The sequence below is a fragment of the Polypterus senegalus genome, chromosome 11 (genome assembly GCF_016835505.1).
Source record: "Polypterus senegalus isolate Bchr_013 chromosome 11, ASM1683550v1, whole genome shotgun sequence".
Classification (NCBI taxonomy): Eukaryota; Metazoa; Chordata; class Cladistia; order Polypteriformes; family Polypteridae; genus Polypterus; species Polypterus senegalus.
This window is the reverse complement of record NC_053164.1, coordinates 149303167-149330344: the sequence shown is the minus strand read 5'-3', so window position 1 is coordinate 149330344 and position 27178 is coordinate 149303167. Positions and strand designations below refer to the sequence as shown.

General features: G+C 40.7%; 2 protein-coding genes across 5 annotated transcripts; one reads left to right on the top strand and one right to left on the bottom strand.

The window, feature by feature from the left end:
- Positions 1 to 52: 52 nt before the first annotated feature.
- On the bottom strand, positions 53 to 12959 carry LOC120539597 (O-sialoglycoprotein endopeptidase). Of its 2 annotated transcripts, none has more exons than XM_039769838.1 (12): positions 12868 to 12959; positions 5107 to 5223; positions 4909 to 5028; positions 4387 to 4562; positions 4088 to 4183; positions 2686 to 2735; positions 1660 to 1738; positions 1425 to 1490; positions 852 to 942; positions 514 to 589; positions 333 to 431; positions 53 to 150 (listed from the first exon to the last, which is right to left on the bottom strand). In XM_039769838.1, exons 2-12 carry the CDS (start codon positions 5219 to 5221, stop codon positions 111 to 113), a joined length of 1008 nt encoding a protein of 335 aa, XP_039625772.1. In that variant the 5' UTR covers positions 5222 to 5223; positions 12868 to 12959; the 3' UTR covers positions 53 to 110. The 2 variants fall into 2 exon arrangements, with proteins under 2 accessions (XP_039625772.1, XP_039625771.1); XM_039769837.1 differs by having other exon boundaries at positions 12819 to 12944.
- Positions 10558 to 18336, top strand: apex1 (APEX nuclease (multifunctional DNA repair enzyme) 1). 3 transcript variants are annotated; one of them, XM_039769840.1, is made up of 5 exons: positions 10558 to 10590; positions 16228 to 16391; positions 16631 to 16797; positions 16952 to 17144; positions 17312 to 18336. In XM_039769840.1, the coding sequence occupies exons 2-5, from the start codon at positions 16328 to 16330 to the stop codon at positions 17824 to 17826; spliced, it is 939 nt and encodes a 312-aa protein (XP_039625774.1). In that variant the 5' UTR covers positions 10558 to 10590; positions 16228 to 16327; the 3' UTR covers positions 17827 to 18336. The 3 variants fall into 3 exon arrangements, with proteins under 3 accessions (XP_039625774.1, XP_039625773.1, XP_039625775.1); XM_039769839.1 differs by lacking the exon at positions 10558 to 10590 and adding an exon at positions 13014 to 13098; XM_039769841.1 differs by lacking the exon at positions 10558 to 10590 and adding an exon at positions 15594 to 15685.
- Positions 18337 to 27178: the final 8842 nt, after the last annotated feature.

Sequence of the window (27178 nt, the reverse complement as noted above, 5' to 3'; positions counted from 1 at the left end):
TGGCCTCTCCTTGATGCCTGCAGAGGTCAAACAACAGGGGAAATAAAGCAAGTAGCCCAAAGCAGCAGTATTTTATTTGGACACAGATGAGAAAAAAAATAGTGTACTGACTAGTCTCTCCACGTCACCTCAACTTCATCTGTGCGAAACCTGTGAAACAAAGACACAGTGTTATGAGGTGAAAGGACAGCAGCAGAGACACTTCATGCACATGCATCCCCTCACAAATACATCTCCTCATCTAAACAGCATCAAGCACACTGGTAAAGTACACTTCCTCATATTGATGAGCTCACAAAGACATGTTCACTTTGCACTACACTGTTTATCACCTTTGTGTCACCCACGAGTCCTCCAGAGCAGTGGTCTGGCCTGAACGAAACATTTCCCATCCTGCTTGAGCTATCATGGCTCCATTATCTATACAAAACCTGCACACAGATGAAGAAGTTAAATGTCAAGTGTCACTACAGACCAGAGCAGCACTGCAGGCCTTTGTGTACAAGAACTTACCTCTCATCCGTGGCAAACAGCTTGGCACCCCTTTCCTTGCACATGATTTCCATCATCTCTTGGAGACGCACATTGCCTGTGAAAATTTGTAAAAACAGATGAGTTATGACAGTAGTAAAGGGTGGCCCAAACTCATAAAAACAGTAACAATATGTGGTGTGATAAACTGATTTTCTTCTTTTTCACAGTGTTCTCTTTTTAATACATCACACACACTAAAAGACCATCTGCATCAAAGAGGCAATTTTGAAAAGGTAAGACAGAAGAAAGGTACGTAAGAAAGACACAGTTAATGCTTTGCGTATGTCAAGAACCTCAATAATTATTCCCATACTCACAGCCAACACCACCTACAATAAGAACTTCCTGTGAGCCACAATGTGCCATAGCCCGCTCTGTGATCTCTACCAGCATGGAAAAGACAACCTCCTGAAGAAGAACACAACAACTAATCAGATGTCTTGTGAGAAAGACAACAGCCAAACATGAAGAGAAGCACATCTGCACATGTCAAGCACAGCTCTGAAACCTGGTCCAGATTGACCAAGGAATGTCCATACCATTCATACAACCACATAAAAAGCAAAAAAATCCAGGTCATGTGATCCTAGGTACTCCTCATCTCCTGCACACTTATATTTACTCTCACACCTACAGTCCCATCTTAAACATGCATATACAAAATATGATATACACATATTTAAGTATTCAAGGTTTCTTAAAAATATGCACGAACATATTATCACAACAACGCACAATGCTAGTTATACACGGGTTCATATGCTAAACAACAAAACCCAGCTAAAACAGACCTATGGCCACTTATCTTGGCATATCCTTATTAAATACGTACATATCTGATCATACATATTTACACTTATACCAACACAAAACAACCACACTTTACTTACCTGCAAGGAAAAGCAGAGATCCTCGGGGCTGCACTCCCCTGTACATACCATCCTCTCAGCCATATCCTGCAGAAGATTAGAAACAAAGAGGCTAGACAGTCAGCTAGGAAGAAAAACAGAGCAAGCCCCAATTACCACTGGGAACTAATTGCCACCATTTTATTTGTTCTTGTTATTATCTCTGAGATTATGTGCCTTCCTGCTGTATTTTCCAGCAAAGAAGCTTACGTCATACCTCAATATATGATAAAATCCCAGAGAAGGACACATCCATTCCCTTCACAGTGTAAGGCAGCTCTACAAATCTTGTTCCCCTATAAGACATCCAAGAATGCATGAGAGAATCACTGGCATATTGGCCAGCACTTCTGCCTCACATCTGCACAGTGCTTGCTTCCAACCCTGGCCCAGGAATTGCCCGTTTGCATTTTCTCCCATTTTCCAAAAATGTGTAAGTTAATAAGTAGCAATGAGTGTTTCCTGATGGAGTTGAGTCCTGTTAAGGATAGTCACTACCTTGTACTTGATGAGAACTGTCTTTGAAATGAACAGGTTTAGAAAATGAATGAATGAATGAGTACACTCATTGAAGAGGGTACAAAACACTGAACACTATACACATAGGTTACTGAAAAAGGTTATGTATTTTATATTTTCTAGACATTCTTGTGAGGTAGCTTGCTGAGATTTTGTAACATTATAACTCTTACTCTACCACATCCTACTGCTGTCGACCATGTTGTCAACCTACCAATTTCTATCAAGTCATGACTATGGCTGTGTGTCTTAACAATTTGCATTAAATAAGAACAGAAAGTTCTGTGTGCAGAAGGTGTTAAAGCAGCTGAAGTCCACAACTACTTATGCATGCAGTATAGGGATAATGCTTTACCTCACTTTAGTATATGAGTTGGATGGAGATTTAAAGATGGCAGGGCAAAGTGCTCGGGACAGCCATCTACATCATCCAATAATGAAAAGCAGGAAGAAGCACAGGCCATTGTTCTCATCAACAAAAGAGTAACAACAGAGGAAACTGCATTAGAAGTGAAAGAGGCTGTCGATTTAAAGGAGAAGATGAGGCGAAAGAAACGGTATATAGGTGGCTCTGTATTTAGCCAAAACCTTTTCCTAAATGCATTCAGAAGCTGACAGATCTCTGATACAAGTGTACTGAGAAGCAGAGAATCTGATATAAAAATCCAGTTTGAAAAATAAAGTTTGCGAATAACTTGAAGAAATAGTGACCACATGAACTCACCTCTTAGCCATCTGCTCAATGTTATACCCAGGACTAGGATCATTGGAGATCTAGAATCAGAAAGAAAAGCAGCCAATTAACTTATCAGCACTGAGTTTAAAACTAAACAAAGCATTGAATTCAGCTATGCTTGTGAAGGAGACTGAAAGTTTCCTTTGTGAGGCCAAACATCAGAACTAGTCTAATGTGGTAACATTTCAACCCATTCACTGATAATGTGGTAACATTTCAACTCATACACTGATAATAACTACACTCTCATTCTGATTCACAACAATCCTAGTTTTACCTCTTAATAGTGACAACTGCATCTTCCATTTTTGCATTTTCTTATGTAAAACTAACCTGTCTTAATATCCCACCACCTCCTGTCAAATAGTCAGATTACCGAGAGTGACCATGATTGGACTCATTATATACTACAGAAATTTTACATGAACACTATAAGCTAACATAGTCATCCTATGCGACCTTCCATCTGCATTGTAGCACATCCTACAAACTATCTGCACTGCTGTAATCACTGACTTAATCTCAGAGTTACCATTTAATAACAGCAGAGCAACACATACCGGTAATGAATTTTTAATTAATTGTGCCCCCTGCTCACTACTTCGCATCTCTGCCGCTTGCGTATGTGGATTTCACTTTCACCAAACAACAAATCTTTTAATTCTCTCGGGTACGCCTCTTCACTGGGAAGAAACACTACTTTTCCCTGATGGCAACACGAATTAGACGATCTACAAGTCTCAGACTTAAAGTTTAGATCAGAACAATATATTCTATCTCTTTTCGCTATTCTGTTATTTCACCAAGTAATAATTTTCATTTGTTTGTGCTAATGCGATTATTACTATCATTTTTTGAGACTTTTGAATTTTAGTACTTTCATTATCTCTAACCTGTGCCACATGTGTATCGCACCAACGTTTTTGAATTCTTTACGAAATTCTACTTTGTCATCTACTCTTTGTCATTTATTTCTGGCCCCTGGCATGGTTAAATCTCTTGGCACAAAGTCTTGTCTCTCGTGATGTGAAAGTATCTCTCTGACGGTTAGTGTCCGAAGAGGAAAAGTCAAAAATAAAAAAACAGATAGCTGCATTGACAATGGAGTAAGAGAGGTGTTCTAGTCCAGGGTTGAGATAGAGAGTGAAAGAGAGAGAGAGTAGATTTAATTAAAAATAAGAGTGCTTTGTGTCACTGTGTTAAATATTTACACATGTATGTATGTAAAGTGCGTTGAGATGGGAGGTTCAGAGTTTGCCTGTCCATAATACTTTATCCCCCAGAGACAGCTATGCTTACATTATACCAAAGGGCAGAGAGAGAAAAGAGAATCTCCTCACCCATACATTTTAACCAATATTATGATACAACAGCTTGCACCTGAAGTTACCTTAAGGACTCTAGCAAAACGGTCCAGACAGTTGCCAACAGCAATGTCAATGGTTTCTCCAAAGATGCGGTACCGGCGCTTTGAGTAGGCAATGACCTGTGACAGAAGCAGAGTAGCATTATTTCAGCATCTGCTGGATACATTTTGCTGTAGCAGTAGTATCAGCATTGCATTTGCTGATCAAACCCAGAATTACACCTCACTGCATTGTCTAGAAGACTTGCAAATATGTCATGTCACCTGGAACCTGCCAATTGTGTGCTCTAAAAAAAGGACACACGCAGTGAAGTCAGCCTTACCTGGGTGTTGCCTCCACTGACATACAGAACAGTCGGGTTGGCAGCTCCAGTGACCAGTCGCCCCATTTCAATATGCCCAATGCAGTGGTTCACTCCCAGTAGAGGTTTCCCCCAAAGCTGAGCCACAGTTCGGGCAACAATGGCCACAGTAACTAGAGGGGCACCCATTCCAGGACCTGATGGAAAAGCAAAGAGAGTCAAAGAGGATAAATTCTCCCTTCAGCCAAGGCCTGAACATGCCAGTAGGTACACATGCCTATAGGAGTATGACAGCCGTGGTCACTAGAGCTTACTCCTGCCAATGAAAACAACAAGCAGTAAAAAGAATGCTTGTGCTGGTCCATGCACTACTTATTCTTGCAAAGAGCTCCCACCCAGAAGAAACAGGCTGTGTGATCAACTTTTGGCTGCACCTTTTTAATAATCTGTACACTATATTTAAAAAATTTCTCCTCTACTATTAAGCGCACCAGCATTCTTTTTTAGAAAACAGAAAGCTGAACAGAGTATGCCAACCTATACCTTTCGTATAAGCTACACAGTCGACATCCCCTGGCTGGATGCCAGCTTCCTCCAGGGCCTCTTTCAGAACAGTCAGCACACAGGAACGATGGTGCCTGGCAGTCTCACTGGGCAGGAAACCTGTAGCAGCAAAAGTAGTTTTCAATGACAATGAAGTGACAAGTAAGCCATCATTTAAACCTCTTGTACTGGACTTACCTTGGCCTGCAGGTGTGATGTATGTCCTCCTTGGATTGGCCAGCACTGTGCCATCTCTTACAATTCCTACCCCAATCTTGTTGGCACTCCCTTCAAACCCAATCACAATGGTCATGACTGTGGAGGCAAAGACAAATTTAGCAGTTTACTGTTATTATATAAGGCTTGGCATACATAGTGCGAATTAGAGAAATCTTGGTCAAGGGACTTCTCATACTGCATGATCAAGTGTCCAGTTGTATGTGTGCTCAAACTGTATGAGCACATTTGGTCTGATCGGCATGTCACGATGTGGGCACTCAGCCTATACGTGTACATGTTCTCAACAAACAGTTTTACCCATTGATATTTTACAGTAAAGGTTTACCTATTCAAAAAAATAAAAAAACAATATTGCCACAGGCTTCTCAAAATGTGAAACAAGAAATGAGCTGAGCTGTTGACTCTTGCTGTACTGTGTTCTGAAACTACAAAGAAAAGAAACGAAAATGGTGTAACTGGACACACGTGTGGTTGGGAAGGCACGGACAATACAGCCTATTTTACAGAGTGAATTGGAGGGATGTAATCTATGTAATTTATTCTTGTGTGTGTTTATTTCAGGTATTTTTGATAAACGTTTCCTAGAATATATATATATATATATATATAAACTGCTCAAAAAAATTAAAGGAACACTTTGAAAACACATCAGATCTCAATGGGAAAAAGAAATCCTCCTGGATATCTATACTGATATAGACTGGGTAATGTATTAGGAACGAAAGGATGCCACATCATTTGATGGAAATGAAAATGATCAACCTACAGAGCCCTGAATTCAAAGACGCCCCAAAAATCAGAGTGAAAAAATTATGTGGCAGGCTAGTCCATTTTGCCAAAATTTAATTGCAGCAACTTAAAATTAACAAAAAAGGTGTTAACAAAAAATTATCTGCTCTAAATATCATTAAAACATACACTGATCAGAAAACATTAAAACCATCTTCCTAATATTGTGTAGGTCCCCATCGGGCCACCATAATGGTTCTGACCTCTGAAGATGGCACTAAGATGTTAGCAGCAGATTCTTTAACTCCTGTACGGTGCAATGTGGGACCTCCATGGATTGGAATTGTTTTTCCAGCACATCCCACACATACCCAACTGGATTGAGATCTGGGGAACTTGGAAACCTAGTCAACACATTGAACTTTTTGACACTTTCCTCAAACTATCCAATAACAGTTTTTGCCATGTGGCAGCATGCATTATCTTGCTGAAAAGGCTCCTGCCATCAGGGAATACCGTTAGCATGAAGGAGTTTACAAGGCCTGCAACAATCTTTAGGTAGGTGGTATGCATCAAAGTAACATCCACAAAAATACCAGGACCCAAGGTTGCCCAGCAGAACATTGCCCAAAGTATCTGTCGGTTTGCCTTTTTCCCATAGTGCATCCTGCTATCCTTTCTACCTTACGTAAACAATGTACATGCACATAGTCATTTACATGATCTAAAAGAAAACATGCTTGATTAGATCAGGTCACCTTCTTCCATTTCTCCATGGTCCAGTTCTGATGGTCACAGCAGTGGACAGGGGTAATCATGGGGACTTTGACCAGTCTGCAGCTATGCAGCCTCATATGCAGCAAGCTGTGATGTATCTGACACCTTTCTCTGATGGCCAGCATTAAGTTTCTTAGCGATTTGTGCAATAGTAGGTACTCTGTGGAATTGGACAGGATGTGCTAGACATCACCCTCCATGCATAACAATAAGCCTTGGGAGCCCATCACCCTGTCGCCAGTTCACTGGTTGTCCTCCTTGGACTGCTTTTAGTGGGTACTAATCACTGCAAACTAGGAACACCACACAAGACTGCCGTTCTGGAGATGCTCTGTAACAGTCATCTATCTAACCATCACAATTTGGCCCTTGTCTAAGTTACTCATCCTTACGCTTGCCCATTTTTCCTGCTTCTAACACATCACCTTCAAGAACTGACTATTCACTTGCTGCTGAATATATCCTGCCCCTTAATCGAGTGCCATTGTAATGAGATCATTAATGTTATTCACTTCACCTATCAGTGGTTTCAACGTTGAGGCTGGTCAGTGTAATTATTACTCTGCATATCACCATATTATATTTAGCAAGGCGTTTGGTGACAAATCACCATCTTTTTTGGAACGATCTTAACCATGTTTTTGGATGCTAATTAAAACCAAACATTTGGACTTGTATCTACATTCATGTTTCAGTTACTGACATTGGCAAACTCTTCAGTGTGTGCTCATTTGAATTTGGTGAAGAAAAAGCACACAAACAGGCTGCATTGCAACACTGTAGCCAACAGACAGTAAAAGAGGCCATCAAATGTCAAGGCACTTGCTACTACACTTGGAAACCACCAACATATGTCATTGATACATTAAAGAAGGACAATGCCATTAACAATATTCTGAGAAAAGTAGAAACAGTAAAATGCAGTTAAAGTTGGAGTGAGATTGAGTCCTGCTAAATGATCTGCTCCTACGCTTGAATTTCACATCTCTTACTTATCAAGTGATCCAGTTCTTTAATGCTTGGATTTATATGGCAAATGTGTGCTGCAGCTGTATTTAATCAGACATTTTTGTCTACACCTTGTTAAATATGTCTTTTTTTTTTTTTGGTTATACAGTCTAGGTTATTCATAAATGTTAGAGTGGGGACACTGTGCATGTGTGTTTGTGTATGTGTGTATATATACTGCTCAAAAGAATTAAAGGAACACTTTTTAATCAGAGTACGGCATAAAGTCAATGAAACTTATGGGATATTAATCTGGTCAGTTAAGTAGCAGAGGGGGTTGTTAATCAGTTTCAGCTGCTGTGGTGTTAATGAAATTAACAACAGATGCACTAGAGGGGCAACAATGAGATGACCCCCAAAACAGGAATGGTTTAACAGGTGGAGGCCACTGACATTTTTACCCCCTCATCTTTTCTGACTGTTTCTTCACTAGTTTTGCATTTGGCTACAGTCAGTGTCACTACTGGTAGCACGAGGCGATACCTGGACCCTACAGAGGTTGCACAGGTAGTCCAACTTCTCCAGGATGGCACATCAATACGTGTCATTGCCAGAAGGTTTGCTGTGTCTCGCTGCACAGTCTCAAGGGCATGGAGGAGATTCTAGGAGACAAGCAGTTACTCTAGGAGAGCTGGAGGGGGCCATAGAAGGTCCATAACCCATCAGCAGGACCAGTATCTGCTCCTTTGGGTAAGGAGGAACAGGATGAGCACTGCCAGAACCCTACAAAATGACCTCCAGCAGGCCACTGGTGTGAATGTCTCTGACCAAACAACCAGAAAGACTTCATGAGGGTGACCCAAGGGCCCCATGTCCTCTAATGGGCCCTGAGCTCACTGCCCAGCAGCATGCAGCTCGATTGGCATTCGCCATAGAATACCAGAATTGGCAGATGCACCACTGGTGCCCTGTGCTTTTTACAGATGAGAGCAGGTTCACCCTGAGCACGTGACAGAAGTGAAAGGGTCTGGAGAAGCCATGGAGAACATTATGCTGCCTGTAACATCATTCAGCATGAGCAGTTTGGTGGTGGGTTAATGATTGTCTGGGGAGGCATATCCATGGAGGGTCACACAGACCGCTACAGGCTTGACAAAGGCACCTTGGCTGCCATTAGGTATCAGGATGAAATCCTTGGACCCATTGTCAGACCCTATGCTGGTACAGTGGCTCCTGGTGCACGACAATTCCTGGCCTCATGTGGTGAGAGTATGCAGGCAGTTCCTGGAGGATGAAGGAATTGATATCATTGACTGGCCACCACACTTTTCTGACCTAAATCCAATAGAACACCTGTGGGACATTGTTTTGGTCCATCCAATGCCACCAGGTTGCACCTCAGACTGTCCAGGAACTCAGTGATGCCCTGGTCCAGATCTGGGAGGAGATCCCCCACAACACCATCTGTCATCTCATTAGAAGCATGCACCGATGTTGTCAGGCATGTATACAAGAACACAGGGGCCATACAAAGTGCTGCGTATAATTTTAAGTTGCTGCAATTAAATTTTGGCAAAATGGACTAGCCTGCCAGATAATTTTTTCACTCTGATTTTTGGGGCGTCTTTGAATGCAGGGCTCTGTAGGTTGATCATTTTCATTTCCATCAAACAATGTGGCATCCTTTCGTTCCTAACACATTACCCAGTCTATATCAGTATAGATATCCAGGAGGATTTCTTTTTCCCATTGAGATCTGATGTGTTTTCAAAGTGTTCCTTTAATTTTTTGAGCAGTTTATATATATATATATATATATATATATATATATATATATATATATATATATATATATATATATATACTGTTCTATGTAGTTTTTGTTACAGTGGAGCAGAATAATATGCACGTCACGAGGTGGACTACACAAAATGAAAGGTAACTGACTTGATATATATATATATATATAAATCAAAGTCTGTCTATATGTGTGTCCGCTTTTCACAAGAGAACTTGACGGATTAACAATAGATCGTATTTTTTTTCTATAATTTGCTTTAACATTCCGGTTGATTTTGCAATTTCTCTCATCGCTCCAAGTATCATAGTTCACTGGCAGTACCGATTTACTTGTGCAAATCCAAGAGAGAGGCAGTGGGCCCCTCCTCACTCACGCGCCAGCCTCCATTGCAGTCGGTCTACCTCTTGCCACGTGTCGGGATGCCCCTGGCCTTCGCTTAGCTGGCGATACCTGTTTGTTCAACAGACATTGTCACCTACAGCAGTGTTTCCCAACCTCGGTCCTGAGGGCACACTGTGGCTGCAGGTTTTTGTTCCAACCAGCTTCTGTTTTTAATTGGACTCCTGGGGTAATTAAATGATGTGTTATTTCCCAAATTCTGTGTTTTGGGAACAAGATAGAAATTAGAAAACTAAGTTTGGTAAAAATAGATATACATTAAAATGTACCAAGCAGTTATATGGGAATAATGTATTTTTTTCTTTTTAACAATATATTCATCTTGATTTTCATTCTACTTTTCTAGGTGTTGTAATTGTTTAATTAATCCATTGTTTATTAATTAGTGGGTCTGAGGCAGGTGGTTGCAGCCTTTGATTATTCAGTGTTGTTCGCCTGCGTATCTGCTCTGCTCATTTTTAATTGTCATTAATACGATACAATTAAGGGGAAAACTGCAGAGAAAAAGAGCAAAATATAATGAAATCAACAAAAGAGAGTTAAGCATTTTAATCTATAGCAAATGCTGAAATATTTCTAAATGTCTTATAAATGTAAAAAATCATGCTGCTGTGCTTTTCTGAATGTAAAATAAAAGAATAAAATAGCAGCTTGGAAAATGGATGGATGAAATAGCAGCTAATTACATAAGATCAGGTGTCACTAATTAGGAATCTGGTTGGAACAAAACCCACAGTGTGGCCCCCAGGACCGACGTTGGGAAACACTCATCTACAGATTGTTAAGGTGTAAGTTTTTACGTTTTTTAGACAGAGCTACGTGTGTTTTAGAGGGGCGCTGCTGATTGCCAGAGATAGTCCGGCCATGTCCTTTTCTCCCCATACGGGAGACGCTCTCCAGTCAGAGCAAAACACGATCAGACACAGTGCCAACTTTTGAGGTTGGTTGGATGGAGCGTATCTACTTTCCGCTTGGCCAGAATTATTTTTTTTATTGATTGTTAAACTTTGTCCTCTTTCTCTACTACGTGGGCAGAGCCGCGGGGGACAACTAGTAGATATATAAACATACACGTATATATAAATGTACATATACTGAAGAGAACATATAAAAATAGGCATAGAATAATCACAATAGTACACTTTGAACGATCATTCACAGTAAACATGCGGTGACACGTGTACGTCACGATTCAACAACTCGGATTCAGCAGATGCAAAATGTATTCATAAATAGTTGGCACAAATATTTAGTGATCCTCCTTAACAAGCTATTCAATATAGATATTGAATTAAGATTTTTCCTATATACAACTTTTGATCAATCGGGATTTTTACAGGCAATGCGGAACTCGGGAATTGTCTATTGAACTCAGGGTAGTCCTGCTCAAATCGGGACGTCTGCCAAACCTGCTTGAGGTGTCTTTCTGAACAGTTCGCTACAAGGTAAAAGATCTAACACTACTGTTGCCTACTCACTTGGAAAGTCTGAACTGTAGTCTCGTATAAAATAAATGTACGTGCTTAACGAGAGTAAATAAATTTCTCCGGGCATTAACAGGGCTCTTGATATGATGTCCATTCATGTACAAACGACAGTCTTCGTTACCATATAACGCCCACTCGCACAATGAAAACAGCCGAACTAACTTCAATAATCCCCATTTACTTAGTGTGAAAATGACCATGTATGTTTAGAAATCGTAAAAAACCATTAGGTTTTCACAGTGGTTAAATAAAAGTCGACAAGCAAGTTTAACATACACAATTGACGGTATATTTAAATTAATAATTGACAGAAGTTCACATAAATATATAATTAAAAGCAACGCGTTGATAATCCAAGACTTTTCTGAATGTTTTTTATTCAAGCACATACTAAGAAGCGCGTACAATAAATCAAATGTCGGGTTAGACCAGGGGTTCTCAAACTCGGTCCGGGGGGACCCCTGTGGCTGCAGGTTTTTGTTCCAACCAGATTCCTAATCAGTGACAACACCTGATAGCACTGATCTCATTTAATTAGCTGGTATTATTTATATTTTATTCTACATTCAGAAAAGCACAGCAGCATGATTTTTACATTTATAAGAAACTTAGAAATATTGCTGTTTTTGCTATGGATTTAAATGCATAACTCTCTTTTTATTATATTTGTCCTTTCTCTGTGCAGTTTGCTCCCTTCATTGAATCTTAATAATGACAATTAAAAACAAGTAGAGCAGAAACCCAAGCATACAACACTCAATCGTGAAAGGCTGCAACTACTTTAGCGTCAGCCCCACAAAGTAGTAAATATTAATTTAATTAAGATTAAACAATTAGAGCACCTAGAAAAGCTGAATGACAATCAAGATGAAAATACTGTTAAAAGGAAAAAAATACATATAACTGCTTAGTACATTTTAATACTTTTTTTTTTTTAACCAACCTTAGTTTTCTGATTTGTATATTGTAAGGTAACCAGAATTTTTTTGGCCAATCCGGGGACATGGATGGGGGATGCTTGAGGAGCATAGAACCTACAGATCACGAGTAGAGACTCTAAACACTACAGAGTACAAAGCGAAAGCTTATCACGTGATTTCTCGCCAAAACTGCGGAATGTGGTAAAGCATAAACTCCGTCAAAACACCGTGCACGCGCGCCGAGTTCAAATTATCGTGGTGATGAGATACATTCAGAAAAGTGAACCAGCTGAAACCGGGGACATGTTTCTTAATGGGGACAGTTGTCTGAAAAAGGGAACTGTCCCCGGAAAACGGGGACGGATGGTCACATTATATATTGTTCCCAAAACAGGCAATCCGGGAAAGAACAGTTCACTTAATTAGCTCAGGAGTCCAATTAAAAACAGAGGCTGGTTGGAACAAAAACCTGCAGCCACAAGGATCCCTCAGGACCGAGTTTGAGAATCTCTGGGCTAGACTACAGAAACGAACCCCCTAGCATTATTGGACCCCACTACATCAAAAGTGTCTTCCCGCGCCGAAGAAAACCTCCATGTTGTTACTTACCTGTCACCGGGGACCTCAAAATAGCAGTGTGTTCCGCGTGAATGCCTACCTAGAATTGGATCGCAGTTAAGCGTCTATAATGTCGCAGCTAACGCAGAGGTATCGTCGACTGGTTCTAGCTACACGATGGGGGAGATTGTGCCCACTGCAAATGCTCTGGATGAGTAAGAAGTAACTTTCTGATCAGGCGGCACGGACAGCCCCCCGAGGACCTTACAGCCGTCTTGGTGAGTGTTTACACGTGAGGAGAAGCGCGAGTTAGTGGTCTTCTTTGTGTGAGGTAAGAATATGGAACTGGGGAATGCGGGTTTTTTTTTACGATCACGTTGAATAAATCTGTTCATGGCTAGAAATAAGTGGCTAACATGGCTGCTAGCCTTAACCGTTTGGTCGTTTTACGTGCTTTCTGACAAAACGGCAGTAAAATACCACGTTCTTTGATTTATATTATGCATTCACACTAAGCAACCATGATTATACTGCACGAAAATGATGAACTGGCTAGTGTAAGTTATTTAAAGGGATTCGATTACTTTGCATTATGGCACGCCACAAAGAGCCTTACGTAACATAAATAAATAACACGGATCTTTGGACGTGCGGACGCGTCCTCTCGGTGTCTTTCTACGCTTGATGTTCTGCATGGACGCATATAAAACGTTCACGGGCTTGTAACTTTTCTTACTTTAGAGTTACTCATCAAGATAACTTAAATTGTAGTCAAGAAAATAGGATTATCTCGAGACGGATACATACAATAATTAACGGGGTTGTGGGGACGGAGGTTCAGCCACAGTACTGATGGCTGTTTAAGTTCACTTCACTAAATAGATTATTATTACTACCCGTTTAAGTGTATCGATTCTCTTGATTCATTTGATTTTGGGGGAAGGGGTTTGGTTTTTACAAGTATATAATTTAGTAATTCATATATATATATATATATATATATATATATATATATATATATATATATATATATAGTCATTTATGTTTGGACTTGATATTGGACCAAATATTGCACTGTTGCACTCTTTTTGGAACCCATAATTTTTACCCTAGGGTTCCCAGTGGATTTTTTCCCCACTTGTGCTATGGTATGCACACCAGTGCCATCTGCTGGCTCAGGGCTAGTGGAAAAATTGAAACAAACTGAAGCCAGACAAGCAGACAAAAATGACCACAGCTTAACATTATTGGGGTAACACTGCATGGTCCTTCTGTCCACTGTAATATTAAAAGGGTATCATGTGCTTTTGCCGGGGATGTTTGGTGAAGCTTGATCAAGAATGGAAATGCAGCACAGTACAAAGGAGAATCCGAGGACTGATGTTTAACTCTTCCTTTTTTGTCCGACTTGTTCATGGTGAACAGTTTGTAGTTCTTAAATTATGAATAAAAAAGCCAACAAAGTGTTCATAGTTACAACCCAACAAGGAGTTACCACAATTGTTGAATCCAATCAGACCCAAAAAGAATAAATTCTTAATTCACAATAGCAGAAACATTGATAGAGATGCAGTGTGGATGATGATTGGGACAGCTAGCAGTAACAACAGGGTCAACATTTAAAAAAAAAAACAACACATAAGCGTTTGCTTCTTTCCTTAACCCATTCTACAGATTATACCTAGGCAATGCTGGGAACTTTGGCCAGTTAAATATTTTACATGAAGATAATTCCTATTAGATTGTCCTGTTTCAGTGCACAAAGAATGAAAACACATTTAAGATACATACTTTAAATGAGATGTTTCGTTACAGAATTGCAAGTGAAAAAGAATCATGAGAGTCATTCATGGGTAATGATTTTACAAATCAAATAAACAAAAGAATTGGATGATAGTTCGTGCACGGTACAGTCAAATGGTCCGTAAAAAAGTGTGCACTAAAGTTGAGTTGAAAGCAAACAAAATTAGAGTATTTTTTAATAAGGCTGGGGGCTTCGCTCACCAACCCCCTCGACCTGCGGTACGTGCCAGCCATTTTGTGTCTCTGCTGCTCGCGTATGTGGATTTCACTTTCACCAAACAACAAATCTTTTAATTCTTGCGGATACGCTCTTCATTGGGGAGAAACACTACTTTTCCCTGATGGCAACATGGATTAGACAATCTACAAATCTCTGACTTAAAGTTTAAATCCAAAAAATATATTAAATCTCTTTTCACTGTTCCGTTATTTCACCGAGTAAAAATGTCTGTTTGCGTTAATGTGATCTTTACTTTCATTTTTTTGAGACTTTCAAATTTTAGTACTTTCATTATCTCTAACCTGTTCTGCATGTGTATCACACCAACGTTTTTGAACCTCTTTACAATGTTCTACTTTGTCATCTACTCTTTTTCTTTTATTTCTGGCCCCAAGCCTGGTTAAATCTATTGGTAAAAAGTCTTGTCTCGTGGGACTTGAAATTATCTCTCTGAAAAAGTCACGTCTCGACCCAGGATTTTTTTTATATAATAGAGAGATTTGGTTTTATGGGACTAATTTGTTGAATATACAAAGGAATATAAAAAAATATTAGTTTTAATGTTGTTTATATGTTCATTTTGAAACAATAACGGTACTAAATTGTACAAAAAATGGCACTTTACTATTGTTACCATATTGTGTTTGTGTGATGAATGAGGGAATCAACGGTGACAAAGTTTTTCTCAGACATTAATATAGTTTGAATTCCATCCATCCATCCACCCATTATCCAACCTGCTATATCCTAACTACAGGGTCATGGGGGTCTGCTGGAGCCAATCCCAGCTAACACAGGGTGCAAGGCAGGAAACAAACCCTGGGCAGGGCGCCAGCCCACCGCAGATAGTTTGAACTCAAAAAAAAAATGAAGCGAGTCAAGACACATGATCCAGGTGGGTCTTGTGCATGTGCTTTAAGCATCTACCAGCATCAGCATAATAAAAGAATCTGTTGGCAATATGCAGGACATGCCTTGAGCGCCACTAGATCAATTTGTTCTCATGTTTGCAAATTGATTTGTATGATTCACTGAAAATAGTTTAAAAAGAATGAATTGTCCTTGAGTTGCCACATTTCTGTCTTTAAGCAAATTAACCAGTTATATTGTTTCCATTTTTAATTGGCAGCCTATTCCAAAGAGATGTTTATTTGACTAAAATGCTACAGTAAAAAGGAAGTCTTTTGTGTTTGACGTTGAGTCCCATTATCATGAATTAGTTTGGTTTTAGGTGTTATCCGCAGGGTTTCTTGTCTGCAGCCCAGATCCAGTGAATTTGTAGAGCCATGTTTTGCCTTTATTTTTGGTAATGGATGTGAGGCATCAGCACAAGCTTTTTGTTGCCATGTATGAGCCAGATTTTTTGCAGCAAAGCATATGATGACTCAAGCATGGGTTATTTCAAGCTGCAACTTATTTTCTTTTGCTGTTATTTAGGAAGGAGGCAGTGCAACTGTCATCAGCAGGGGAAATCCTGATTTGGCGCTGTGCCAGTGTCTTGCTTTGGCAGGCGAATCGGAAACGGTTTACTGCGACAATGCCAAAACGAGCAAAGAAGAATGAGGAAGCCCTGGGCGACTCTGAAAAGCAGAGTGAAACAGGTAAAAAAAAAAAATGTGGTTGGAGTATCGTAGTCATTTTCTTGTCAGTTAGTATTTGGGGGAGCAATGGCTAGTGGGGATGACTGAATACTTGCAACACCTGAAGGGTGACCGTGATACTGTCATAGTACCTTCTGAGAGTTGCTGTTGCTCCAATAGCTATGACCTACAGTAGGTGACAATGAACACTTCCATGTTAGACTAAAATATGAGTGTGTTCTGAATACTTCTGTATGTAGGGCCAGAAAAGAAACGGGGCAAGGCAGCAAAGGAACCTGAAGCTCCAATACTGTATGAGGACCCCCCAGACAAATTGGTCTCTGTGGAGGGAAAGGCTGCCAACCTGAAAATCACATCCTGGAATGTGGATGGTCTGCGGGCTTGGGTTAAGAAGAATGGTCTGGAGGTGAGTGCACCAGGTTTACAAGCATGCCACTCTACATAACTCGGAATGTTTTTAAAGGACAGTTTGGGATGCTGGAGATGGAAGGGAATAATCAGTCAAAAAGACCTAAATTTGTAAAGTGCTATGTACTTCTGTTTTCATGTCTGTATCTTAGTGGGTTCGGAAAGAGGATCCAGATGTCTTCTGTATTCAGGAGACTAAATGTGCAGAGAAGGCTCTGCCGGCTGAAATAAAAGACATGCCAGAGTATCCTCACAAATACTGGGCTTGCTCCGAGGACAAGGAGGGTTACAGTGGTGTGGCCATGTTGTGCAAGGTGAAGCCTCTCAACGTTAGCTATGGAATAGGTAAGTACAGGAGTCTTGTGTCCATTGTCTAATGAAGAATTAACACTAAAGGAGCTTACATAAAGACCTTCAGACACCAAACCACCATATGGTGCATTTCAAGTTATTAAATGAGCAGATTTTGGCACCAAGGCTCAAAGTTAATTTCCCTCTCTTTTTTTGAAAAGGTAAGGAGGAGCATGACAAAGAAGGACGTGTGATAACAGCGGAGTTCCCTTCTTACTTCCTAGTAACTGCCTATGTTCCTAATGCCAGCCGAGGACTAGTCAGGCTGGGTTACCGTCAAACCTGGGATGTTGATTTCCGGGCTTACCTGAAAGACCTGGATCAACGCAAACCACTTATCCTGTGTGGTGATCTCAATGTATCTCACCAGGAGATTGATCTGAAGAACCCAAAAGGCAACAAAAAAAATGCCGGCTTTACACCTGAAGAGCGGGAGGGCTTCTCGGCGCTGTTGGCAGAAGGGTTTGTAGACAGCTTTAGACACCTCTACCCAGAGCAACAATATGCCTATACTTTCTGGACCTACATGATGAATGCTCGCAGCAAGAATGTAGGGTGGCGCCTGGACTACTTTGTGTTATCCCGCACACTTCTCAGTGCTTTATGTGACAGCAAGATTCGAGGCACTGCTATGGGTAGCGATCACTGCCCTGTTACCCTGCTGCTAGCTCTGTGAACAAACGTGCAAATACAGGGCCGCCATTTAGAACCTCCAGGCTTGCAGTAGAGATGTGTACCTGAGTGGCATGAGGTTGATGATAACATGGTGGAGCTGTAATATACTTAGGATTAGGTCTCATGGGGTTTTGTAGCTAAGTGGACTGGGATTGGCACCTAGGGCCTGTTGTGTTAGTGGTTGATACTGAACAGAGCCTGTGAGAAACATATCTGAAAGTTATTGTACATAATTACATAGGTGGGGGAGAGGTGGTAATCATGAGGGACTTCCTGGGTGCAATGTCTGTATTGTAACTTCCACTTAGTTTTTAGAATTGTTGCAGTGTCTACTTTTCTGCATTTGACAAAGACCGCAATTATCAGCCATTAATGAACGAAAGTTAATTGCCATTATGTGGTTTGTGCTTTTCATGGGGTTTTCTTTTTGTGTGGGAAACAATATTTTAAGTATAAGCTAAATGGAAAAAATATCAAAGGCATTAATAAAATTTGTACAAATTAACTGGTAGATGGCTTATGTCATTGCTTGGTTTTGTGTTAACATTCTTAAAATGAAGTTGTGGTTGGGCTTGGCCTGTAAAATGTTTTTCTGGTGGAGAGTACAGAGTGTGGGCACTGAAGGAGAAAAAGAGCTTTATTGTTAGTGACGAATCTTTGATGTTCGGTAGTTGTTACAGTGTACTCCGCTGTTCTGAGCCATTCTGTCAAGGTCATGGGTAAAACAGGTACCCCATTCAACCTTTTAAATGAAATGTTGCTGCCATCTTGATGGAGTTGGCTGAAATGAATGCAGAGTCTACCTATAGCAATTGTATCCAGCTGCAGGTCGCAGACTCGGCCTTCCACGCCCCCGGCCATCCACGCCACGCCCCCAGCATTCACGTCCATCCTCTGTCACATCGCTTTCGTTGAAAAACTCGTGTAACGATTTACCATGTAATCCTAAAAGACGATATTAATATGACTTCCTGCATTCACGAGGTAAGAATCAAAGTTTCTCTTTATGGTATTACTCTTGTATTTACTTTAAGAAACAAAAGTCAGTTTTATAATTTGAGTCAGGATTCTATATAGTTAAAAGAAAGAGGGCATAACATATTTTTAGATTTAACTAAACGCCATACTAAATATGAATGTGGTTGCTCTAACTGCTATTATAGTGAATTCTATCATTCAAAATATTTGAAATTATTTTGATGGTCCTTTTTGTACAAAACGGCATGTCGGACATTATTTCTGGAACCTCGTTCAATAAAGGAAAGTTCCGTTAATTACATTAATTTATTATGTTACAAAATACATGATGATCAATAACACAACATAACAATCAACAGGCATGAAAATGAAGGTCTAAACTTTCGAGTTCTCAGTTAAAGAAACTTTTAAAATTGTTTCTATTGGAACAATTTTTTAAATGATCCACCTTACTATACAGTTCATGGGTACCTTCATTTCCATTGTCTGTCTTGAATTGTGTTTTCTTAATTTTGTTCTACGCTGCTGCTATAAAGTTGACAAATTTCAAGTGGAGTTATTAAATTTTCAGACGTTTACCTGGTTTTTAATTTTAATGCATAATTGTTCTCCCTGGGACCCTAACTTATAAGTATGTACTTATCAAAAAAAGTGAAGCAAATCTCTTAAATTGCTTAATAGATATTATATCGTTTGTTTTTACAAAGAAATGTAAAAATTTGCATTATTGAAAGTTGCACTTCCATAAACCGTCTTTTTTTTTTTTTAATTTATTTTGGAACTGAACTAACAGATTTTAAACTTAACTTTAAAAATGTTTTGTTTGGGTCGATGCAATAATTACAAATCAATGTTTTAGTGATTTTTAACTCCTTTTAATCGCCATACACCATTTCTTGTATTAGGAATTTCTCATTTGTCGCATACCCCAACTTACTCTCCAAACAGAGATATACTTTTTTGTAAATAAGATTACTGTTATTAGGTCATCGGTTTCACTGCTTGCTAAGGATTCATCTCTTCCCATAGTGTGTTCAACTGTCTTTGACCACTTTGTGCCTGCGTGTGTCATTGTCTCTGTTGTCTGATTTGGTGCAACACCTGAATCCTACAAATTGCACCCGGTCAGTGTCCCCTCTTGATTAGTTAAGTTTTTTTTTTTTTTTTTGATTCTGTCAGACCAGGTGTTGTTACCTTAATAAATGCTAGCTTGATTTCTAGTTGTGTTCCTACTGCCTTGAAACACGCTGTGGTGCAGGAACATATTATAAAAAACAAAATAAGGACACTCTAATGTGTCAAGTTTCAGGCCAATTTCTAAACTGCCTTTTTTATCTAAAGTCTTAGAAAAAGTTGTCCTAACTCAAACATTTCTAGATGAAAATAGTCTTCTGGAAAAATTCCAATCCAGATACAGATGTTCTTGCAGCACTGAAACATCCTTGTTAAAGGTTAACAGTGACCTCTTTCCAATTACTAAATGCTGGATATTCTGCCATTCTTGTACTGCTAGATCTTACCTCAGCTTTCGATGCTGTGGATCTTATGATTCTTATATACTGCCTTGAACAGTATGTAGGCATCCAATGGTTTAAATTTTATCTAAGAAATAGGAGCGTTTCTATTCATTTGGGTGTGTTCTCATCCTCTGTAGCTCCTCTTACTTGTGCTGTTCCATTGTTGGACCTGTTATCATTTTAATAGGCATGTTACCTTTAGGCTCCATTGTTAACAAGTATGGCTTCTCTATACTGATGACACTTAAATATATTTGCCACTAAAATCAAAGAGTGAAAATACAGACCCTCCATGCATGCTTGAATGATATTAAAACCTGGATGGCAATGCATCTTCTTAAAACAAATGATAATAAAACTGTGATCATGGTGTCCAAAAGTTAAGAAAGTTTGAGTGTCTCTCATGTTGCTCTTGGACCCCTTGCCATATACGTATCATAAAGCTTCAGTTAGCCCAGGTGTGATCTGTGACAGCTCATTCAAACTTGACAAACATAAATTGTGAGGTTAAATGAAGCTTTTCCAGTTGAGACTTTAAGGTAAACGCTTTTCTTTCTTTCAGTGATCTTGAAAAGGCCATCCAAGCTTTTACAGCATCTCATTTGGTCTACTGCAGTTCTTTGTATGTAGGTGTTGGTCAGGCCTTGTTACAGTACCTACAACTATTCCACAGCTTTGCTGTTTGCTTATTGAAGGCTCTCGTAAGTGTGACCATATTTCACCAATACTGACCTTGCTACATTGGCTTCAGGTCCATTTCTGAATTGATTTTAAAATTCTATTTCTTGTTTTCAAATGTTTGAGTGGATCAGCCCCATCTTGCCTCTTGGAACCTCTTCACTTGTATGTGCCAACAAGAGCCCTGCGATCTACTAGGTCGATGCTCTTAGTTGTGCCGAGGTCAAGGCTGAAGCAAAGGAGGAATCGGGTGTTTGCTGTGGCTGCTCCTTTTCTCTAGAATGGCTCACCTTATTATATGAGCTCTGCTCCAGGACAGGCCATTTTTAAGTCATCATTAAAGTCTTATTTCTTCTAAAGACATATTCCTTCTCCTCCTCTTCTGGAAATTCAGATAGCAAATCAAATTTCTGAAGGGACTCCTCAATGTCGTCTTTGTCCATTGACAGTAATGCAGGGAGTGAGATGTGCCCCCTGAACACAGAAATGTTCTCAGCACACCACTTCTCTGCCTCGGTAAAATGCTGGAAGGATTCTGTGTTGTAAAGTTTTATTAAAGAAAGAAAATTCTTTAAATGGTCATCATAAAGCTTATAGCCTTCCACATTTATAAGGAATGTAAGGAAAGTAAAAAAAAAAAAAAGTACATATATTTAATTTGTTATACATTATTAACATTACTGCCTTCGATCACAGACTCTACAAGTCTTCAATGTTTCTTACCATACACTATTATTAACACAGCACACAATGCATTTCAAATGTTTTAAGGCCTTTAAGAGTTTCAGTCCAGTTTGTCAGAAGATGTAAAACAGGCTGTTAGTCTTTTGGGCTTTGACTCCTACTGCTTAATGATTAACAGTCGGCATCTGAGACAAGCATGAAGTCTTTTTATACATTTTATTCACTATACCATAGGCATTGCAAGCCAGCATCAACAAAATGTAATTCATCTTTCTTATGGAAGTTTATAAAATGAGGTGTCTGTACCGTCTCATCAGTGCCCTGTGCTGGATGTTGGAGAAGGGAGGCTGATGTTTCTTCTAAAAGAAAAGACCTGAAACCTGCAAAACTCAGTGCTATGGAACAGAATAGCAAGACATTTTTTTTTTATTTCAGATGTAGTGCCAAGTCTTTATTCTATTGCGCCATTAATAAGAAGACAAAGTCTAAACCTGAAAACAGAGAAAATTATATTTACCTAAGGAAATGTTAAAAAAGAACCAAAACAATAAGCACAATAAATGACCCTGTCCTGGTTGTCCATTACTTCTGTACCTTCTAATTTTTTGTTTGATTCTTGGCCTTCATTTAGAAAGGCGTTTGCTCTCTCAGTCCGATGTGAGCAGTTACTTCAGTGATTTCAAAAAGAAGCACTAAGTTTATAATGGGAAACATTATGACTATTTATCTTTGATTTACAGTATGAGTAAGTTTATTTGTCATATTACCACAGAAGTGAATAGAAGTTATTAAAGGAAATTTAAATGTCATTTACCCCTTGGGCTGGAGTTCTCAAGTAACATTCTACAGCAGCACTTCCACAAAGCCAGCATGTCATTCTAAAGAGAACTGAGTAGAGTCATGTTGTTAAAAGGAGTTTACAGTAATGTTACAAAAATATTTATGCAAACCATTATAAACATACATTTAAAATATCTGGATTTTGAAAGGTAGGCATTTCTGGAACTTCAAAACCACTATGGACAGTATGCTGAAATTAAAAAAAAATAATAATAATATAATAAACATAACACAAATATCCAACACAAATTGTAGAAGGTGACAAAAACGGGAACCAGCAACCAGATATAATCCTCCCTATATAGGCTAAATACTACAATGAAGGAAGAGAGGACTAAAGTTAAGACACACCTCGTTAAAACTGAAGGAGGCCTCAAGGATGAAATACAGAGGCACCACAAAATGGTCCTTTGGAAACCTGGTCACAACATTAAATGCAGACATACAAAAAAAGATAGTTATGAAATATTCATACCATCAACATGGAAATTTCACAGTCATGGCTATTCATCTAACTTGGAAGACCCTAATATATCCATCCATTATCCAACCCGCTATATCCTAACTACAGGGTCACGGGGGTCTGCTGGAGCCAATCCCAGCCAACACAGAGTGCAAGGCAGGAAACAAACCCTGGGCAGGGCGCCAGCCCACCACAGGGCGCACACACACCAAGCACGCCCTAGGAAGGCCATAATACAAGGCGTAAAAAAAAAAATAATCAAAGATATTAAAAACTGACATACAGTAAACTGTTGACAATGACTTAAAAAAAAAAAACAACAATAGAATTGGCCACTTGGGACACACCCTGTGTTACATCTGTAAATAGCAAAAACCTGCCAAACAACGGAAAATGCTCAGCTTTTTAAACTGTATTAAAAAAAAAAGTTCCAGTTCAGAAATCTAAACGTCAGTATTGTTTGCAAGCACACACTCCTGGCATACATACACTACCTGCATACTTGGCAATGTGGTCGTCATGACTCTTAAGGCAGGCCGCAGGATGTTGTAGTCTCTTTGCTTTTTACAAAGAGGGCACTTGGATTCATTTGGATATTTAATCAATGTAATCAAAGTTGTTTTTATATCCTCTGCCTTTATGGAGATATGTGACTGTGGAAATCAAGACAAAAATAATATGTAATACTAATTTGGCAGAAAGCCCTAACGTGCTTTTATAATTAGCTAACAACTACAGAAAAATCAAGTTAAATAAGACATACGATGACGATAAACATAAATACTTTTCACATTGTACACTAACATTGCAGATTCTCTACATAACATCTCATAAATAAGTGAAAAAGTTAATATAGATGAAATAATATGGCAAATATTAAAAAGAAGTAATACAAGAGGTACAAAATAAAACGATATGCTTAAAAATACGATATGTCAGTAATGACGATAAACAGAGAACACTTGGATTCGCTATACAGTATATAATCGTACATCTCATTAGTTTTGTTTAATGGATCTAAAGTTTCAATTGTGCCATTGTTCCGTGTCGGAAAACGTTTTCAGCTCCTTTTCTTTTTCGAATTGGAAAAACTATACAGCGGCTTTTCTCCTTCTGGGTTGAGGCGCGGACTGTGGAAGGCAGCAGGAGGTCTCCAATAGGGGGCGTGGAAGGCCAAGTCTGTGGCCTGCAGCCGGACCCTTCTAACCTATAGGTGGGACCGACTGTTCAGTGTCCTGTTCTATTGGATAATCGAGGGAGGGGCGTGTCCCAGTTGGCTAACTATGTGCAGGCTGGTAAAACCGCGAATTGTTAGAATTAAAATCGCAACACTGCTCAGGATTAGGTGGGTTTCGAAAATGGTATGGCATGGTGCATCCATCCATCCATTCATCCATCCTCCCTCTTCCGCTTTTCCAAGATCGGGTCGCGGGGACAGCAGCTTGAGCAGAGATGTCCAGACTTCCCTCTCCCTGGCCACTTATAGGTCTTCCGGGAGAATCCCAAGGCGTTCCCAGGCCAGCCGAGAGACATAGTCCCTCCAGCGTGTCCTGGGTCTTCCCCGGGGCCTCCTCCGGGTTAGACGTGCCCGGAACACCTCACCAGGGAGGCGTCCAGGAGGCATCCTGATCTGATGCCCGAGCCATCTCATCTGACTCCTCTCGATGCAAAGGAGCAGCGGCTCTACTCTGAGTCCCTTCCGGATGACTGAGCTCCTCACCCTATCTTTAAGGGAAAGTCCAGACACCCTGCGAAGGAAACCCATTTCAGACGCTTGTATTCACGATCTCGTTCTTTCGGTCACTACCCATAGCTCATGATCATAGGTGAGGGTAGCAACGTAGATCGGCCGGTAAATTGAGAGCTTTGCCTTGCGACTCAGCTCCTTTTTCACCACGACAGATTGATACAGAGCCCGCATCACTGCGGATGCCGCACCGATCCGCCTGTCGATCTCACGCTCCATTCTTCCCTCATTCGTGAACAAGATCCCGAGATACTTGAATTTCTCCACTTGGGACAGGATCTCTCCCCCAACCCTGAGCGGGCACTTCACCCTTTTCCGGCTGAGGACCATGGTCTCGGATTTGGAGGTGCTGATTCCCATCCCAGCCACTTCACACACAGCTGCGCGAACCGATCCAGAGAGAGCTGAAGATCACGGCCTGATGAAACAAACAGGACATCATCATCCGCAAAAAGCAGTGACCCAATCCTGAGTCCACCAAACCGGACCCCCTCAACGCCCTGGCTGCGCCTAGAAATTCTGTCCATAAAAGTTATGAACAGAATCGGTGACAAAGGACAGCCATGGCGGAGTCCAACTTTCACTGGAAATGGGTTCGACTTACTGCCGGGAATGCGGACCAAGCTCTGACACAGATCGTACAGGGACCGAACAGCCCTCCAGGGAGTCCGGTAACCCATACTTTCGGAGTACCCCCCACAGGATTCCCCGAGGGACACGGTCGAACGCCTTTTCCAATTCCACAAAACACATGTAGACTGGCTGGGCAAACTCCCATGCACCCTCCAGGACTCTGCTAAGGGTGCAGAGCTGGTCCACTGTTCCGCGACCAGTACGAAAACCACACTGTTCCTCCTGAATCCGAGGTTCGACTATCCGACGGACCCTCCTCTCCAGGACCCCCGAATAGACTTTTCCAGGGAGGCTGAGAAGTGTGATCTAGAGGGTGGCGTGGCATTTCTCAAAAAAACAATATAATTAAATCAGATACAATATGAGTGACTTGTAGTGCTGTGTTTAAAAAACTTTCGAAGGCATTACTTCACCTGACTTTCATGGGTCTGGGAAATGGCCAGGCGGTTGCGCACCTGACTAGTCTTTATCTTCCCTTAATTCGTTCAGTCATTTCCTGCACCCACTGTCTGTAGCTCAAGGTTCCTGTTGCAAGACTGGAAGGAAAGCCGATTCTTTAAGTAGGCACAAGTTGTTTTATTTTAAAGAATAGTAACAGAATTTAACATTTGCATATCAAGCAGTGGTAGCACTGGTGCCTCGCAGTTAGGAGACCCGGGTTTGCTTCCCGGGGAGTTTACATGTTTTCCCCGTGTCTGCGTGGGTTTCCGCCCAAAGACATGCAGGTTAGGTGGATTGGCGATTCTAAATTGGCCCTAGTGTGTGCTTGGTGTGTGGGTGTGTTTGTGTGTGTCCTGCGGTGGGATGGCACCCAGCCCGGGATTGGTTCCTGCTTTGCGCCCAGTGTTGGCTGGGATTGGTTCCAGCAGACCCCCGTGACCCTGTGTTCGGATTCAGAGGGTTGGAAAGTGGATGGATATCAGCTCGTGGCGTTAACCCATGGTACTCCACAATGTGCCAGGTATAGTTTGATTATAATTTCCACTTTCTCGGGACTATTTGAACTTGTATTGAATTCATATTATTTGCATAAAACAAATTAAGGACGTCTGTGTGAGGACACTAAAGTGAAACGTGGGCAGAGCAAACTGAAGCCTCGCAGTGAGCGCTGCCGCCGGGAGTCCCGCACCTTATTTTTCACCAGTGCCTATTTACTGGTTATACTGGGAGATTTGTAGTAATAGGGTGTTGTACCGTGTTAGCCATTGTGAATGTAGTGAAAAGTCAAGCAAATGACGCCTTTTATTGGCTAACTGAAAAGATTACAACTTGCATATTGTAATTTTTTTAGTTAGCCAATGAAAGGTGTCATTTTGCTAGAGTTTTCACTATTGGGAAGTTTAAAACATATCGCCGTCACATTGCGATTTTAAACGTATACGGTAAGAACACACTCGCGTCATCGGGCAAGAGAATCAAAATAAACTGCGTTAACCGAAACAGCTGGGTGCCGGAAGGAGTCCTGTGGTCGGAGGTGCCCCCGCGGGACGTGACAAGTATAGCCCGGTTAACGCGAGGATCGAGGGCCTCCGTATAACGACTTAATGCACAGTGCCACCACACCTCGCTGGAGTGTTCCTTGACCCCCGTTATCACTGATGGTACTTGCCCTGTCGCACTTATTGTAGACATTGGGCTGCCGGCGCCGAGTCACCCTGGGAGACGGCGTTTTTGCCACATGGACTTTCTGGTGAGCGGAGCGCTCAGCGGGCTCTGCGGACCCTCCAGGATCTCAGTCGCTTTCAGGCACACCTGTGACACACACAGAGCTGCGTCATGTCCAAAAAACTCTACCCTTCGTTTTTGAACCATT